Genomic DNA, 20,545 nt, shown 5'->3' on the forward strand with positions numbered 1-20,545 from the left:
AAGAAAGTGAAAATTGGATCAAGACTCTGTACACGGAAAATGCTAACACTTGATTCATGCTTCGTTTTCCTTTCATATATTTATTGCTATTGCTTGGAATTCAATTGCCTCACCAAGACTTTTCCATTTTCCATTTTCCTTTCCATTTCCCATTCAATTACCTCCTAAATCAATCATTTGTTTTATGCTTGGCCTTCGTTTTCTTTTCAGATATTATTGCTATTGCTTGGAAGTTGGCTTTTAAATTTTTATAATTTTTTTATTATTTAGAAAAAATAGAAAAATTTTTAAATATTTAAAAATAAAAAAAAATCTTCTTAATATACCTATTCACTAGGCTGGAAAATGGAGTTCTTTTTTTGAGATTTGGAAAAATTTTCTAAAACATTACTTTAAAAAATCATTGAGACCTTTCAAACAAAAATTTAAAGTTGTTAAAGTTCAAAAACGTTCTCATTAACTTAAAAAATTTCATCTCAAACAGAGGATAAAGGATTTCTTTTCTGAATTTGTCTTTAATTAAGGTCATCTTATTTATTTATTTATATGATTGATTATTTGATATAAAAAATTATTAGAAAAATACCAAATTTTAAATTTTAAAACTATATGTTAAGAAAAAAAATTTTAAATAATAAATTAGCAATAAAATTAATAATTAAATTGATTCTGCTTAATTAAATTAGAAAATTGTATTGGATATCATTTAAATGCAATCAATGAGACCCGAATGATGCTTCAACAGCAAACTTTGTACTTCCCTTGATTTGTACTTCCCTTGATTTTTATAATATCATGGTTGCCTCATTATAACAAAAATTTCTATAACAATATTCGACAAATATTATTATAAGTAAAATAAATATTATTATAAGTTTATATTCATTTTTTTATATAATTTTTATATATCTACGTCACCATATGTTAGAGCGACGTTCTAATAAACGTTTGCAAAAAAATTATATGAGAATAATTTTAACAAAAACAAATTATGAGACATAGTGAAGTTCTTTACTTTTTGGTAGAAGACATAGTGAAGTAAAATATTATTAAATACCAATAATTTGACATGGAAAGTAATCACAATAATTTGACATGGAAAGTTCATTATAAATATTATTTAAATTAATTAATTATGAATTAGATTCACATAGTCGAATAATTAAGAATTTCAAAAACGCTTCTTAAAAATTGGAACAAACATTTAACAACATTAAAAAGAATAAAAGAAAATCTTCCAGAAGAACCTATCGAAAGGAAATAAAACTTAATTTATAAATAAAACCAAATTTAAAATAGCAAATCATATATATTAGTTCTAAATTCATCTTAAAAAGACAAAAGAAATATACAGTAAAAGAATGTTTAGCCCCGCTAACAAAGTTTGGTATGAATGGTAAAAAACTTTGTATCTCTTAGGTAGGGTTGAGGATTTAATTCTTGTGAATGAAGAAAATCTCATTTTGTGAAAGAGTTGTTACCATTTGATAATGTTATAATGGACAACTCAACAGCATAAAGAAGTTTGTCCAAGGCTCGGGACTACTGATGGAGAAGATTCAATACTGCAATAACAATTGTATGGTATATGCCAAACAATTGCATGTATGACATATTGTGGCGAATGCAATGAATTAACAAGTTGCAAATGTCCCATATAAGAAGTTGTATTACATTTGACTCACTCCAAGGTTGCAAAAATTATAAGCATTGAACGAAATGGCCAAGGAAATGAGATGGCACTTGGAGCATGAGACTAAAGATGGGGTATTATACTCCTTAATAATCAAAGGATAAACTAAAATAAACATAAAAAATTATAAAATGAGAGTGCTATCTTATTTTTGTCACAGCCTGCTTCTAGAAAGGAAGAATAAAAACTACCACTGATGTTCCCTCTTGCCGCTGCTGCCCTTTAGCTATTTCCAGCGTTCATGAAGTTAAAACCACCCCCTAGCAGCTTCCTTCTGTCATCTATAAATCAAGAATATCCTTTACACTTTGATTTCATCAGGTATTGCAGGAAGACTGACAAAAATCTATCGTTTCAAGAACATGATGGCAGCCCGAAAGTTCCTTAATTTCTGAAGTTTTGATGTCTAATTTCACAATGGATGTTGGGTAAGTGATTTCTACCATGGTGTTATTCACTGAGTTTATACTCGCCCAATTATTTTAATATTTCAGAGCTTTTGGTGTTTCCTGTACTAGTAGTCCTTTGTCTTTAGTAGCTTTCAGGTCTAATGGAGGTTTGGCCAACATGCTTAATGTGAAATTTGATATTCTTTACGGGACTGTCTCATATGTGTATGTTTAGGTTGCCTGATTATTGGGTTGTAGACATATTCTTTTTAATCCTGATGTTTTGTTTGGGTGTCATTCTTTTTTGTTTTGGTAAGCAATAAATTTATTAAAAGTATCAGTTCAAAAAGGAACCTAGCATACCAATTTCCAACTAAACCTTGGCACCTAACCTAGGAGAAGGTGTGCTGAAGAGAACAAGAGTAGAGAAAAGACACAAAACAAGAAAACCAAGGCCTACCTAATGCAGCCTGCAAACCAAACAACATAGGCTACTGATGACAATGAGAAGGGAACTTGCTTGTTGCCTAAGGACCTAAAGGTTGATAGAAAATTGAAGAATAAATCTATTGTCAAGACAAAATTCATCTAACCAAATAAACAAATGTCAAGGCATTGCCCAAGATTTGTAGCATAGATCAAAACGGGCAGCAGCAGAGCATGAGATGGATAACAGAAGCAGCAGACCATAACCTAGAAGAATCATTTGTCTCACCTCCTCCTATGCACCAAAATGGAAGCCCATCGCATTTGGATTATTACCCTACAAAATTACTACTGAATACTATCGAGCAAATAGCTTGAGAAGATCAATATGCTTATCAGAGGCAAATTTCTCCCAGTCAGACTAGAGCTTGTACCTCATGCGATTCTTTAGCATTCTAGACGTTTCAACTTTCTTTTGATTGTTGGAGAGTGGGCCTAAGATTGAGGCTCCCATTGTCCAGATTCACGAATGCTAGCTGATTATCTTCTTCATTTTCTAGTGGACTTTTGTAATGGGCCCCCACTACAGCTACTTGTGTTTCCTCGACCATCTCTACAGTTGGAAGTAAAACACTAGGCTCTGGTCTCCTTTCAAAATTGTCTAAATTTAATGGGCCACTATTGGGAATAAGTCCAAATAATTGCTATCACCGGTACAGATAAGCATAGCATCCCCCAAGCCAATTGCCGCTTAGCTGTCCCTACTCTGTTCCATGGTCATGCAGCGTTTCATCACAAGCACTAAGGTTATGTTGGATAAACGTAATTAAAATTGTAATGTAATTATATTTATATTACATATTTGATTAAATTGTTTAATAATATAAAAAATTTTTATGAAATAAAATGGTAATTACATAATGTAATCAATCATATTTAAAACAACGTAACGATTATTACATATAAAAATGAATATAATAATGATTACTTTTTTTGATTTTTTTTTTATTTAAAAGAAGTTACATGTGCCTTGCATGTAACAGAGATAGGCATCACTTCACAACAATCTTTAATTAGAGTCACGTGAAATTTGGCTTCTCCCACATCAACCTTTTTGCATACAAAATCAAGCGAAGATATAGAAACTAGAATTCGTCCAGCAACCAGACATTTTTTCTTGGAAGTACAGTCATCATTGGATATGAATTCTTCAACAAAATAACTTAGTCATATAAAGAAATCAGGACACCACTAATAAAGGACTACCACGGCATCTTACCAAGGAATTAAGGATAAGAACCATTATAGCAACCAACCAATTGATTATCCAAAATTATATGAACAATATTTTAGAGGAAACTGCATTAGTTATCTGTCTCTATAAGTTAGATACAGTTATAATAATATTTACTTTCATGTTATGGATGACTATAGATGAATTCCTATGCATTACTATGATCATGTATAAAATTATAAATATTTGTTATAGGTGTCATTGATTATTCAATTCTAACTTTATAGTCAAATATTCATTCTTATTCACTTTTTTTTTTTTTATGGCAATTAGAAGACCTAACAATTTGTTATTATTATATTATAAATGCATTTTATGAATTAAGAAACAAAAAAGTTTGAAAATAAATTCGGGTGTTGGAAAACAAACACCCAAAAGATAATAATAATAATAATAATAATAATAATAATAATAATAATAATAATAATAATAATAATAATAATAAATGTATTAAGGGGACATTGACTTTGCCAGAAATGCCTTTAACCCATTATAATATGTTAAATAGATTTTGCAATTATCTGCATTAAACAATATGGCAATATAAATTTCAAGATATTAATACGGTGAAATTGAAAATTTTATAATAATAGTGCATTAAACTATAAAATACATTTTAAAAATTATTATTTTTTTAATTTTATAAATAATATTCTTTCACAATATTAATCTACTTATGCAACCTTATTATGCAAGCTAATATTATTTTAAATTATGAAAAAAAAAAACTGACTTTGAACAAATTTAATTCAGCGAGTTAACTTGTATTTATCATTAATTTATTTTAATTTTTAAACATCTTCACCATTTAAAACTTATTGTTATATTTTTTATGGGTAAACTACAATTTAGTCCATGAGTTTTGATAAAATCCATAACTTAGTCCTTGTATTTTCAAAATAGAGCAATTTAATTCCTGAGATTTGACAAAACCTATAACTTAGTCCCTACCATTAGAATTTTATTAAGTTACTGTTAATTTTAGCAAAAATAACTAAAATGTCATTTTCTTTATTTTTAATCTAAAAACAATTTAGTCTTTAAAGTTTTATTTTCTTAATAATTTAGTACTTGATATTTTATTTCATTAACAATTTAGTCATTGCATTTTTTAAAATTGAGTCTATTAAATTAAAAAATTTTAAATTTAAATTAATAAAATATGAATTAATTACTTTAAGGTCCTTAAAAATTTTGATTAATTACAAAATATCCATATATGTTACAAATTGATTTTTAAATATTATAACTATTTATAAATAAGCCTTATGTCATTATTATTTTAATAATATATAAATAATTATATGTGTGTGTGTATATATCAATTTATGATATTTTCATATATTATATTATATTGTTATATATATAAAAAAGTATGAATATGGATGCAAATCGTTATTAAAATAAAATTTCAAGAGCTAAATTATTTTCATACTAAAAATAGAGTTAAAAGTATTTTGGTATTTTTGCTAAATTTAGTGGAGAATTAATTGTAATTCTAATGATAGAGATTAAATTATAAGTTTATTAAAATGTCAAGAACTAAATTGCATGATTTTAACACTACTGGGACTAATTTATAGGTTAACTAAATTTTAGGGACTAAATTGCCAATAAAATAAAATCTTAGGGACTAAATTATTTTCATACTGAAATAGAGTTAAGGGTATTTTGGTCTTTTTTTTAGAATCAATGGTAATTAACAAAATTTCTAACAGCAAGGATTAAGTTATAAGTTTTATCAAATTTTGATGACTGAATTGCTTGGTATTGAAAATAAAGGAATTAAGTTGTTGGTTTTGTCAAATTTCAGATGTTAAATTATAATTTACTCTTTTTTAAAATTACATTTAAGCTTAAATTCAGTTAATATTAAATGTTAATAAAACAATACAGAAATGATAAAAAAGTAATAGTAATTCTTAAATTAATAAATATTTTACATATATAATTAATTAAAACAAATTAAAATTAATATTTTAATTTAAATAATTAAATATAATATTTATAATCCTATAATAATATTATATCATATATAAAATTTAATAGAAAATTATATATAAAAAATTAAGGGTAAATAATACTTTATTTTGAGATTTGAGAAAACCTATAATTTAGTTCCTATATTTTCAAAACAAATCAAATAATTTCCTAAAGTTTTGCAAAACTTACAATTTAGTCATTCCGTTTAATTTTTCTTCCAATTTGCTATTAATTATAGCGAAAATAACTAAAATACCTTTAACTGTATATGTTTTCTAACTTAAACAATTTAGTCCTTGAGGTTTTGTATTATAACCAAAATAGTGTAAATCAAGAGACTATTTTGTTTATAAAATTTAAATTAAAGGATTATAATACAAAACCTTAGGGACTTAATCATTTTAGTTAGGAAATATAGATTAAAGGGTTTTGGTTATTTTTACTATAATTAATGGTCAATTAGATAGAAAATTATACAGAGAGACTAAATTGTAGGTTTTGACAAATTTCTTGGACAAAAATGTTTAACTTTAAAAATACGAGAATTAAGTTATAGATTTTACCAAATTTTAAAGGCTTTCACTTAAAAATTTATATACAAGTCTATATAACAAATACAATAATATGCGATACATATTAAAGATAAAATTGACAAAACTAATAATAATAAAAGGAGCATAACATTGATTTTCCTAATTTACATCTCTCAATCGAGGCCCATGATAGTTGCCCTTGCAATTCAGCAAATTTAAACCTACAATCAAATTAAAAAAAAAAAAAAAGTAAAACCTACAACACAAATAATAAACAATAAATTAAGTGTCAACTGAGCAAAACGAGTGACTAAAGGAAAAAGAAATCTATTAAAAAATAAAAAAAAATAAATTTTTAACCGAAACATAATTTTAATTTTTCATGCAAAAAGCAATTTCTCAAAAGAAAATTGAAAAAAAAAAAGAATTAATAATTTAATATGTGAATAATGTGTACACACAATCATTTTTTTAATTGAATAACCATAAAGAAAAACAATTATTGTGTATTTTACTGACTCAATTTTTCTATTTTTATCTCTTGTCAAATTTTGCCATGAAATCTCAATAACCAAACAAACGATGTAATGAAATGTGACCAAATGAAAGAATTATAAAGAATATAATTACCCATATTTGTCAACAACGGTGAATAAATGCAAATATCTTCAAATTAAAATGTATAAAGAATGATGAATTCATACTTTAGCTACTTTTAAAAAAACAAGAAAGAAAAAGGCCACTTAAAAGTACCTCTGCAATAGTTATTCCTGGGAGACCCAAATCCTCAAAAGGCTTATCGCACCACATTAATTCCTCTACATCTTCATCCTCATGATATATTAGACGAAGTCCACAATTCTTCACCTCTAACTGGTCAGAAAAAAATGACGCCTTAAGTTGATTACATCCTTTCAACTGATCTAGACAAGTTATGGAGCTAGGAGGCACAAAGCTAACCCAAAGTTGATCAGAAGTGATGCATAAATCTTGAGCGATTTCCATCTTAGAGCGACATAGAAACAAACTTTGTTCCGACGGCAAATTGTATGCATGCAAGTCACAGACAACAGTACAAGTATCCACTGAAGGAGGCTGATCATGATGGAATCTAAAAACTCCAGATAAAAAGAATCCTCCCCATCCGTAATTCCACCAACAAGGAGGTAGCTGCAATTCTAATGAAGACCCCGAGCCTTGATTGTTGAACCACACCGGAACTTCACTTGAGGATAAACACAATGATATAAGGGTGTTTAAACTAAAGAGTCCCTGAGCCAAAATTATTACTTAACAATTAACATGTGTAGCTTTGCAGCAATGTTCTAAGCGAAAATAAAACATTTTTTGGTGGATGCATGTGTAATTGGATAGTTATTTAGTAGTTGAGTTGGTCCTGGAATGCACAAATTCTAAAGTTCTTTGGCAAGAAGTCAGAATGCACATAATGAAATTTGCTATGACCCACAAATATAACATAAAAAAGGAACAAATACATGATACAATATCATATGACACAAAAATATATAATATCTTTAAAAATAAAAAGTAAGATAGTATACATATATACTGAAAAATGTGATTTTTTTTTTTGAAAAATCTAGGGCCCCCCAATATGCGTGTGTGTGTGTGTGAGAGAGAGAGAGAGAGAGAGACTGACCAGAGAGAGAGAGTTATGCATCAATAAGAAATGTAGGTAACTCATTAGCCTTGCAAGTGGCCTAAGATTTTGGCCTTGAATCTCAATCAAGCTTACCCATTTTATAAGAGTGAACGATGAAGTTCTTGAAGTGCTTGCTTCAAATGGATTAGGAATACTTTCCTGTGTAGTTAGACATTCCGCACTAAGTTGTAAAACGGTTGATGAAAGATCACGCAAGGACTGAAGCTTCTTGCAATCAACGAAGTGAAGGTTTTCAAGTTTAAAATTTCTACTTATGCTTGTAGTTAGTGAAGTTTCCAAGCAAAAGCTACCCTCCATACTAAGATATTTGAGATCTGAAGGAAGATTATTTGGAAATGATGGAATCCTCTTACAATTGCCAAAAAGAATACCTAATAGTTTAGAGAGTTGACTAATGCTTTCAGGCATGCTTACAAAATCATTTCCTCTTAGATCTAGATGTTGTAAAAATGGGAAACAACTTAGATCATAAGGAATCATTCCATACGTATGACCGCAATGACTTAGATTAAGTCTCCTAAGAATGCAAAACCTATTAAAGAAGGCAACTCAAAGGACATGGTAGGTGTAGGATTCTTATTCATTAGCCACCTAGGGCAAAGACAAGCCCATGGCTGAGCTAATGGCACTGATGTTGAACCGATTCCTGCTATTTCAAAGACTTGCATATATGTCATATACCCTATGTTATCTGGAATTTCTTCAAGATTTGAGCAGCCACTCAATATAAAAACTTTAAGAGACTTCAAATTACACAGGCTACTTGGAAGAGCTGTAAGGCTTTTGCAATTCTTCATGTTCAGTAAAACAAGCCTTTCTAGAAGTCCAATAGAATGGTGTACTTCAAGTAATCCTGTACAACATTCAAGTATCAACTCTTCAAGGTATGGGATCTCTCTAAAGTCGGGTGTCTTCATTAAATTTTATGAGTAACAAAGATCAATTATCTTCAACAACTTTAAAGGCTGTAAAAGATATTGAAAGGAAATCAGAAAGAAACCGTAAAACCAGAGTAATAAACAGATATAAGGAGTTAATCATACATACTCTTACTCCCTTCCATATTTGTTCAATTCTGCTATAAGACAAATGGAGCTCAACAAGTTGATCTGGTTGAAAAGTTTGTGGCAAAGATTTGAAAGGATACCCACGCCATTCCAAGTACCTTAATTCATTGGAAAGATATTCAATGTCTTTGGAGAGTTTTAAATTGCGAAGTATAAGCAATCTGAGAGCTTTCATCTTCAAGAAGGCTTTAGAACTCATGTATCTGTCTCCTTGATCAAACATATAATCCAGGACTACACCTTCAATTAGATTTGTTCCCTGAAAAATCAAAGGCAACAATTAAAGGTGAAAACAACTGAAAGACTTATAACATTTATAATGGAAGTTTATCAAATCAAATATAATTCTTAATATTGAGTAATACTAACCGTATCATTCATTAAGATGTGACAGACATCCTTATAAAGCCATAGTCTACTACGTCGTCCAGGCTCTTCTCGACATTCTCGATGAACAATTTCTTGACCCATTTCTTCAAGCAAATCATGCATCCACACACGGTTGTCTGAAATAGTTATGAGAGATTTATCGATAAGCTCCCTTATACCAATATCTGGGTATAATCCACCACTTTCCAATACTTTCATCACATAACGTTTCATTTTTCCTTTGAAAAAGCATGCGATGTCAAGAAATATTTTTTTTTTGTATTTCCTCCAATCCATCAAAACTTATTTCAAGCTTACTTAGAATTTTTTCATTGGGAATTTCTTTCAACCTCTTCAATGCACTGTTCCATTCTTTCACAGATCTAGCATACAAGGAGGAACCCAAAAAATTAAGCGCTAATGGGAGGCCACCTGCATAGTTTACAGCTTTGTTGGATAGCTCCATGTAATCTTGTGGTGGACAATCTTTCTTAAAGGCTTTCAAGCAAAAGAGTTGAAGGGCTTCATGATGATTTAACTCCTCAACCCTATATATTTGATCTACTTCATGTTGGATCAACAAATGTTCATCCCTAGTCGTTATTATGATTCTACTTCCAACTCCAAACCAGTTTTCATCTTTTTTTCCAACTAAAAATTCTAATTGCTCTAACTCATCAACATCATCAAGAATGACCAAAACCTTCTTCCGAGATAGCCTATTTTTTATGTGATAAACTCCATTGTATTCATCATACACATCTATGTCTCTTTCCATCAATGTTGCACATAAAAGTCGTCTTTGTAAAGTGAACAAACCATATTTTCTTGAAGTTTCTCTAACATCCGCAAGAAAAGCACTACCCTCAAATTGGCATTGCATTTCCTTGTAGGTGACACTAGCAATAGTTGTTTTTCCAATGCCACCCATCCCACCCATCCCACAAATACCTACCATTTTGACATTATTTAGCTCCTTTATATTGATACACAATCTCATTTTCTCTAATCGTGAATCCATTCCAACAAAATCCTTGGCTATGCTATGACTAAATCTTCCCAATTTGTTAAGTACATCTTTAGTGATATCCTGAATAAACTCTGACTCCTCCCTACAATATAAGAATTTCCTATTATCATAAATAACACAATATTTTAAACATAGAAATAACATTAAAAATATCAAGTATTCAATTTTGTTCATATCGCGCACACGAAAATTCTATAATATGCAAAGAGTATATAATACAGAGAAATAAATAAAAAATTCATCCGCAAATTGAGATATCAATAATAGGAAACATATAATAAGTGTTTCATTGTACTCATATTCAATAATAGGAAACATAGTCTTTCCAAAACATTTTAAGTTTCTAGTCATGAGTTCTTCCAGTGGCACTTCTTCCTCAAATGATATTAAGGCTTTTTAGAGACATTTTATAAAATGTTCCTAAACACAAAATAATTAGAGATAATTACAGACGTAACTAATTAAAGTTTTGAGAAACACAATAAAATTGTCTCTTAATAATATTTTCATCTCAAAATATTTGGTAGGAGAAGGAAAAGGAAGTGAGAAATTCTCTCCATTTTAAGGGATGATTTTAACAAAACGTTCAAAAAAATTATCATTTACAGACTTTTTTTTTTCTATGTAGCTAATTGTTTCATCTCTAATTTCTAATTTTTTTAGTGTAATTTATTTTATAAAATTAATAATCTTTTATAAATTAATATTAATATAAAAATATTAAATTAAATATTAATATATTAAATTAATATTACCTTAATAAATATATTCTTTTATAAATTAATTTTAGTATATTTGCTTATATATTAGAAATATATCATTTTAATATTTAATTAACTTGTCTAATTTACTCTTAAATTTCAATTAATATTATTTAATTTTTAGTGGACAATCATTTTCCATAATTGACTATCAAAAAATATCGATAATAAATTTATACTTTTCATAATAATAGTTTAGAGTTATCTTTAGAGAAACAAATATTGCTATTGCGTTTACAATGTCAAAACATTCAATGAATAATTAAAATTAAAAAACTTGTTCATTTACTTCTCAAATTATTTTTTTCAAAAAATAATGAAAAAAAAAATTCAATTCAATTATTAAGAAAAAAAATAATATTATGATATATATAATATATATATGATGATGAAGAAAAAATTTGATAACCAAATAATAATAATAGTATTGCATTTACAATGTCACTAATCAATGACTGCCACATGTACTAATCAATGACGTTGTCAACCAAGTCGTCTGAGTTTGACTGGATTTCACAAGTTTTGATCGAACTTTTCATAGACTCATTCAATGATGATGACTAATAAAATCATTTCATGCTATAAAAACAAAAACATTCAATGAATATAGCCACAAAAAAAAAGTTTAATTTTTGAATAAAATTGACTTGCTAAAGATTAAATAGAATTACTATTAATTTAAAAATATTATAAATATTTAATATTATAAATTACTAAATTTAAAATATATTGACTTAAAATTAAAAAACTTGTTCAATTTACTTCAAATTAAAATTTTTCAAAACAATAATGAAAAATAAATTCAATTCAAATTATAGATTAAAAATCTAATATTATGAAATATATATATATATATATATATATATATATATATATATATATATATATATATATATATATATATATATAACATGAGTATGAAGAAATTTCGATAAGGGAAAGATTCCAACAATAATAATAATGAGATTATGAGAAAAAAAATCATTTTAAATTGATGAAAAGAATGATGAGAGAATTATACTAGACTTTCCTTTGATGATCTTGTCAAATAATTTAAATTTCAATGAATAGAAATTGATGATGATAGAATTAATAAAGAAAAAAAAAAGGTTAAGAGGCAATGATGGTTTGAATTTTTTTTTTTTTACAAGAGGGTTTGTATTTTACTGTTTATATATAATTATTTCAATACAGTAATAAAAAAATTAATTTTTTTTATAAAATTAATAATGAATCCATTAAAGCTTTTAAAATAATCGAGTCCATTAAAATTTGATAAAAGTAATAAAACAATTAATTTTTTCAAAAACTACTACTATACCCTAAAAAATTTTAAAATTTCAGCAGCCAATTGGTCGAATTGATGCGGGTTTCAGAAATATGGGAAAAACTGAAATGCATGAGTTTAGTGAGGGAAAATGCTAATTAAAATAACTAAAAGAAATGGGATATATTCTGACCTGTCTTGTAAATTCCATCCAGAAAGATTGGCCACTTGAGTCATAGCAAGTCTCCACCGTTGCACCCTCTCGTCGTTCTGCTGATAATGTTCAGAGTCATTTTCAAAACTCCCATTCTGTTTTCGAACTTCTGATGGATTCACATCATAGAAAATGGGCAAAACTATTTGGTTGCCAGAGTTCTTGCATTCTAAAATTTTTACGAGTTCATCCAAACACCATGTTGAAGAAGCGTAATTTTTTGAAAAGATGACAAGAGAAATTTTGGAGCTTTCAATTGCTTTGAGGAGTTCTTGAGAAATAGTTTCCCCTTTCTCAAGTTCTCGATCATCCTTGAATATTATGATTCCTTTTTGACGAAATTCTTTGCACAAATGACTGATAAAATTCTTACGGGTATCTTCACCCCTAAAGCTAAGAAAAACATCATATTTCTATTGTTGAGAAGAAGAAGAAGAGGAAGAAGAAGAAGAAGAGTTTTCTTTCATGGCCTTAAGAGCCATGAAAAGCCTTTTAATAGTTTAAATGGGAAGCTTGATGGGTCATTTGTTACGTCTTTCTTCTATAAGCATAGCTTGGTATTTATAGAAGTTATTTTCCATTGTGCAGTGCACTTTCCTAAAACCTAATTAAAATTATATTTTGTTGTGACAAATTGGAAAAGTTTTCTTCTCCCGTTGTGAAAAATTCAAAGTCTTTTAATTTTACCTTTGAAATTGAAAGCAAAGTTAATTAAGCATACAGCATAAAAATTGGGCTAATTATATGTTGCTATTGGGTCAATTTACTCTAATTTTTATCTGTATACAAAGGAGAGAGAAAGAGGCACGTTAAGGTTACTCGCTTTAAATGTTAAATTTTCTTTTGATCCTTAATGTTTTATAGAAGTTTACATTTTTTAATTTTTCTGAAAAATAGTTTTTCTAAGATAATATTGTGAAAAAAAATTGATGTTATAATTGTTGAATATTTAATTTCGATTTTCGATTTTAAGATGAGATTGAAAGAGTAAAAGAATGAAATAAATTGTTTATTTTACTTTCAATTAATTTTTTCTATTATTGTTATAGTTTTTTTAGGAGGTAAATTATAAAGACAGAGTAGTAAGATAAAGTTTATAAAGAAATAACTTTTTATAAATTTTGAGTAGCCAATTATAAAATGTAAAAATTTTTATTTAGTCCCTGAACAAGTCATGTAGTACACAGTTAAAAATGACGACAAATTAGCTCAATTTATCAATTTTAAAATATAACTAATTATTCAATTTTTATATTTTGCACTTGATTAAATTTTACTATCAATTTGAAAGATCAAATTAATATTTAGTTTATATATCATGCATTATGATTATTTTTTTGACAAATAACTATTATTCAATATTTAATTTGTCATATCGAATTATCATTTAATTAATTAATAATTAAAGAGTTCATTAAATATGCAAAATTTTTAAAATTATAGTATTTCAAAATATTAAACTTTATAAAATTATAAATAATTTGTAACTAAAATATGTTAATTTTATCTCTTACATAATAATAATAATAATAATAATAATAATAATAATAATAATAATAATAATAATAAATGATATTAATAATAGTAACCATTATTATTATTATTATTATTATTATTATTATTAAATGATGATCACAATCGTGCATATATAGTGTACTTTCAATATATACCTTACACTATTACCCTGTCTTTATGAATCATTTTTTTCCAATAAGAACATCTGATGCCTTCACATTCATCTGATATCAAAAGTAAAGCCCCTTTTAGCTGCTGCTAAAAAAAAATAAAAAAAATCTGGCTGCCTTAACCTTAGCAACTGTTATCTCTATAGGATAATCTCAAAATTTTAATTTAATATTACATATTTTTCTTCCACACACACACACACACGTATATATATATATAAAGTTTAAGTGAGGAGAAGCTCTCAGTTCAGATTAGGATATACAGTTTATAGTACAGTTTATAAATCAACCACCCAGAACAATACTTAATCAAACTTGAATTCTCAAATCATATAATAAAACTTTTATTGAGTTTTATCGAATAAGCCAATCCTCACTAGTAAAATTAAAATATTTTAATCTTTATATAATTGTCCTAAACTAGATACCACAAATTAAAAATTTGAGGAATTAAAATGGACTTTTTTTAAAATAAAATCAAGATGTAACATGCTCGCATAATGAGGAAGTTTGCGGTAATTGTTGAAAAAATGGATTAGGTCTAACTACACTCGGAAAGTACCTTAAGAGGAGATTTAGATTAAAATAATGTTTATTACTCTTACTCTCTTTGTTTACTAGAGGAGTTTTTTTCATCAACAGAAGATTTAGATTGTAAACTAAGTGTATGGGGTTGAGTCTGTTGACTCTGGGCGATCTCTCTTTGGTTTTTCCCTTCTTGTTTCTTCTCTTTTTTCTTTAATAATTTTTCTTTTTGCATAAAAAAAAAAGAGCAGAGATTTAGTAAGTCTTATATTTAGCACAAAGTCATTATCCCAAATCAATGTGGGACAACACACTCCCTTCACGCCTAAAAATGAACATCTAGAGCATGAAGTTTACAGGTAAACACATATGCAAGTAGTCTAATATTGAACTAGGGTAGGCTCTGATATTATATTAAGAAAACAAACCGGGTATAACTCTACACCAAAGGCTAGCTCAACTGGAGGAGGTTTATCCAAATATCTTATATTTAGCACAAAATCCTTATTGCAAACCAATGTGGAACACAACCAATAAAATTGTAAATTACTAGTTGAAATCTTAAGCGAAAGTGAAAGATACAATTTGAGTGGCGATGAATTTGGAAAGAGGACTTATTTAGCATCATAAATTAGAGATCCTACAGGAAGTTTTAAGATATATGGATGCAATTAAACCAATGTGAAACAACAATAACCAGTAAAGTAGTTAATTAGTAGTTGAAATCTTAAGTGAGAGTGAATGCAGGAGCTGATCGAAGCATATCCAATTGCTTTGATTGGAATTATCTGAAACATTTCTTATATATTATATCAAATTATATATTGTATAAAAAAGTATACAATCAAAACCCCTCCCCTCCTCCCCTTTATAATTAGGTATATGGTATATGTATATGCTAATATAATATCATATATATTGTGCTTGGCCCACTCATTTAATATATATATATATATATATATATATAATAATAATAATAATAATAATAATAATAATAATAATAATAATAATAATAATATTATTATTATTATTATTATTATTATTATTATTATTATTATTATTATGAAGTGAACATCTATTTAGAATACTTTAAAATTAAACATATTAAAAATAAAGATATAAAAAATAAAAGAAAATAGGACATTACAAGGAATAAAATAGTGGTTAAATGATAAATTTTTTAAAATTTTGTGAAGACTTTTGTATTCTTTAATTTCTATCTGTTATTTTGACATAGTTAAAGAATGAATTGCTTGACAATTAAGTTTTGGTCTCTCTTTACTTGATTTATTTATTGACCTATGCTCTTTCATCTATTTTTGGGTACTCTTCAAATTGTAAATTGAATTCTAAAATTATAATATTTAAGTACTTAAATAAATATTCAAAAAAAATACTTAAATGCATAAAAATAAGTTAATGTTTTTAATGAAATAATAATATATTATTATTGGGGTAGATTCAGAATTAGGACGAGGTTTAGAAAAATTAATCGAATATATAGTGAATTGAACTGCAGTTGAAAATATTTGTCATACTTAATTTCCAATCCCCCATCCTCCACCCCAACTCCCCTCCCCCCCCCCCCTGCGTCCGCCCATATCTAATCCTGCGTCCGCCCTTGAGTTAAAGATACGTCGTAAGTAGTGATGGATTTGAAATGACGGATTTGAAAAGAGGAAAGGAAGTTTTATGATAAAACAACCGTAAAAGTAAAGTTGTTAATTAGCAGTTGTAATCTTAAAGTGAGAGTGAGAAAAGGAATGGACCCAGATATATTCAATTACTTCGATTTGAATTATTTGAAAGATGTCTTATATTAAATTATACTTATATATTATTTTAAAAATTGTACGGTAAAAGCTAACCCTTTCTAATTAGGTATATGTATATGCTAACAAAATATCGTGTATATTGTTCTTGGCCCCTCATTTAATATATATATATATAGTGAGAGACTCTAATAATAATAATAATAATAATAATAATAATAATAATAATAATAATAATAATAATAGTTTATTATTATAAAGTGAACATATATTTAGAATATTCTAAAAGTAAAAATATTAAAAATAAAGATACAAAAAAGAAAAAGACAATTAATTGGAAATGACAAAAGAAAAAAAAGCTTAAATGATAATTTTAAAAAAAAAATTGTGTAAAGTTATGTACTCTTTAATTTCTGTCTTTTATTTTGACATAGCTAAAGAATGGATTGCTTGATAATTAAGTTTTGGTCACTTTTTACTTGATTTGTTTATTGACCCATGCTCTTTGATCTGTCTTTACATATTCTTAGAACTAGAAATTGAATTCACAAATTATAATATTTAAGTAATTAAATATATGTTTTAAAAAAATAATCAAATGCATAAAAATAAGTTAATTTTTAAATAATAATAATATATTATTATCGGGATAGGTTTGAGGGATTCAAAATGAGAAGACATTTTCCGCATTCTTGCCCTGTGAATATCGGAATTGGGATGAGGTCATAGTGAATTGAATTACAGTAAAAAACACTAGTCATACTTAATTTTGGCCCCCCTCATACCTAATCCTATGTTTGCGCCTGAGAGAAAGATACAGCTTGAGTGGTGATAGATTTAGAAAGAGGACTTATTTAGCATCATAAATTAGAGGTCCTATAGGAATTTTTAAGATATATTGATGCGATTAAATCAAAGTGGAACAACAGTGACCTGTAAAGTTATTAATTAGTAGTTGATGTCTTAAGCAAAAGTGAAAGATACTGCTTGAATGGTGATACATTTGGAACGAGGACTTATTTAGCATCATAAATTAGAGGTCCTATAGAAAGTTTTAAGATATATGGATGCGATTAAGTCATTTTTTGAGTAATATTTGGGCAGCAAGACTTGAAAATTAAGTCATTTTTGGAGTAATATTTGGGCAGTAATACTTGACATTGTGAGATATTTTTGCAGAAATTAAAGCATCAACAGATTTTATTGCCAAAAAAAAAAAAAAAATTCAACAGTTCAAACAGTTTCAAAAAGTCACCTCTAGGTGGGAAACAATTTTGGAGTTACCTCAAAAAGGATGGTAAATAAGTTTTTGGGAAAATTACGTAAAGTCGCCCAACCTGTAAACATGTTTTCAATATTATAATTTTTATAATGTTCTTCTTATTATTTTAAAGAAACTTTATTGAGATAATTTTTTTATAACTTATAATTTATGTATAATATTTAAATTAAAATATTAATTTAATTAATTTATATATATAAATATTTATTTATATAAAATAATTACACTTTTAATTAAATTATGTTATTTGAATTAAAAGATTATATATATAAAAATTATATATATATATATATATATATAAAGATTTCAGTCAAATCCAAGATAAATATAAAGATTTAAAAGAACAACATTAACAATGTTATTTGAAATTCTAAATCAACTTAATAAAAGTTTTTTTTTTTTTTTATTGGATACTCACCTCCATTTTAAATTAAAAAATTAATTTTTTTTTATTATCTAAACAAGATATTTTCAAATTTATAAATTTCAAATTCTAAATTTTAGATTCAATATCTAAAATTTAAATCTAAATCCATGAATCCAAATACAAGCTAACTTCTTTTTCCACCTTTTTCTCAAAAATGATAATGTTTGACATGAAATTTGACAGTGACTTAGAGTTTGAATTGCATATAGAAAGAAAAAAAAAATTGGATGAAGACTGTGTGCAGGAAAAATGCTAAGGAAGTACGTGAAGACTGGTTCAAGAGTATGCACAGGGAAAATGCTAAGTGAAAATTGGATCAAGACTACAAAATTCTGAGAAAGTGAAAATTGGATAAATTTTGATTTGAAATCTAATAGTGGCTCTGAGTTTGAATTGCATATCAAAAGAAAATGATAAGAAAGTGAAGATTGGATCAACACGGCACAGGGAAAAATGCTGAAAATTGGATCAAGATCATGTACAGGTAAAATGCCGAGAAATTAAAAATTGGATCAAAACTAGAAAATGTTGAGAAATTGAAAATTGGATAAAACTAAGAATGACAATGGGTTGAGTATTCTCGGATAATTGATCAAACCCTATTGAAAGAAGCTGGAGTATTATATAATGAAGTTTGAGACAAGTTATGATTAAGAAAATAATATTCACATTGAATTTGAATTAAGTTTACATTTTATATATTACGGGTGCCTATTACTCGAATATATTTATATAAATAAATAATTATATATATATATATATATATATATATATATATATATATATATATATATTGAATATTTTATTTTGAATAAATAGAATTTAAATATTTTATAAGATTATTAAAATTTAAAATATAAATAATTAGTAAATTTTTTTTTTATAAATTATTAACTAAAACATATAAAATCAAAAGGATTCAAGTAATATTTGAATAATGATAATCGAATTTTAGATGAGTGCATATAGTTTAGAATAAATTCTAATCGAATTCAAAAGGAATTTGATATTAAAATTATTAATTAAATTTAAATAAAGTGATTTTTACAAATATATGTTGCTATCTCAAGACTATGTACAAAGAAAATGCTAAGAAAAGTGAAAATTGGTTCAAGACTATGTATATAGAAAATGCTAAGAAAAAATCTCTTCAAATATTACTTTAAAAATTAAGAGTTCTTCGAAACACAAATTTTAGATTTTTAAACTTTAAAAACCTTACTCATTATCTTAAAAAATTTCCTCTCAAACAGTGTGACGCCCCTCACTCGTCTACAGTGTAGCCGAGCGATGAGTGCCACATTCGGTGCCGGAGCACCCTATCTTGTTTTATCATATCTATTGTAACTTTTGATGTCATTTAAAATATGTATTCTATGTGCAGAAATTTTTTTTTTTGACTTATTTCTGTGGAGACCCGGACAGAGCCTCCCCCGTTTTATTAGCATCTGTCGGGTTCCACTATCACCTGTTAACATATTCATAGTCATCTCACATATTGCCATATCATATTCTCTTTTATCATATCATTCACAACTATTTATGAGATCTCAAAAGGAAGTATCATCTATTACATTCATATGGAAATTCATAGATAATAAATTACAAGTTTTCATTTCAATCTTAAGTTTAATTTCAAGTCCAAAATGAAATACATCATAAACTAGTAAATACATCATGACTAAACATAATGAACCAAAATACTAGTCTATACATGGGCCCTACCAAAATACAAAAGACTGGTGAGGTTGTTAGTAGTATGCCCTAGAGCATATCATTTAGTATGTATCTTGTACATATTTTTATTAATAAAAGGCATTTCCACTTTTTCATTTACATAATATATTTATGTGTAACAGAAAAGGTCCATTGATATTTTGTTAGAAATATTATTCTTAAGTTGTTAAGAATATGAGTGATAATATTTCTAGCACAAAGTATCATAAATAGGTTCACAATCGAGGATACTTCATAATAAGGACATGACTTATCCAGAAAGATTGTATTCATATTTGTTCCCAAGTTATTTATATGAGATATAAATAAGATGGAATGGTGAGTCTCATGCCATATAACAAATATGATAGGCACTTATAAATGATAAGTAGGCCGAACCAGTGACACTTATGACAAGCACATGGAGT

General features: G+C 27.0%; 1 protein-coding gene and 1 pseudogene across 2 annotated transcripts; both read right to left on the reverse strand.

Annotated features, from left to right (window-relative positions):
• LOC131171441 (TMV resistance protein N-like) overlaps window positions 1-13,223 on the reverse strand; it is a 39,788-nt pseudogene extending 26,565 nt beyond the window's left edge.
• Window positions 6,976-8,320, reverse strand: LOC131171439 (disease resistance-like protein DSC1). 2 transcript variants are annotated; one of them, XM_058131548.1, is made up of 3 exons: window positions 7,979-8,320; window positions 7,279-7,590; window positions 6,976-7,191 (listed from the first exon to the last, which is right to left on the reverse strand). In XM_058131548.1, the coding sequence occupies exons 1-3, from the start codon at window positions 8,297-8,299 to the stop codon at window positions 7,024-7,026; spliced, it is 801 nt and encodes a 266-aa protein (XP_057987531.1). In that variant the 5' UTR covers window positions 8,300-8,320; the 3' UTR covers window positions 6,976-7,023. The 2 variants fall into 2 exon arrangements, with proteins under 2 accessions (XP_057987531.1, XP_057987530.1); XM_058131547.1 differs by having other exon boundaries at window positions 6,976-7,590.
• Window positions 13,224-20,545: the final 7,322 nt, after the last annotated feature.

This window comes from Hevea brasiliensis, chromosome 12 (genome assembly GCF_030052815.1).
Source record: "Hevea brasiliensis isolate MT/VB/25A 57/8 chromosome 12, ASM3005281v1, whole genome shotgun sequence".
NCBI lineage: Eukaryota > Viridiplantae > Streptophyta > Magnoliopsida > Malpighiales > Euphorbiaceae > Hevea > Hevea brasiliensis.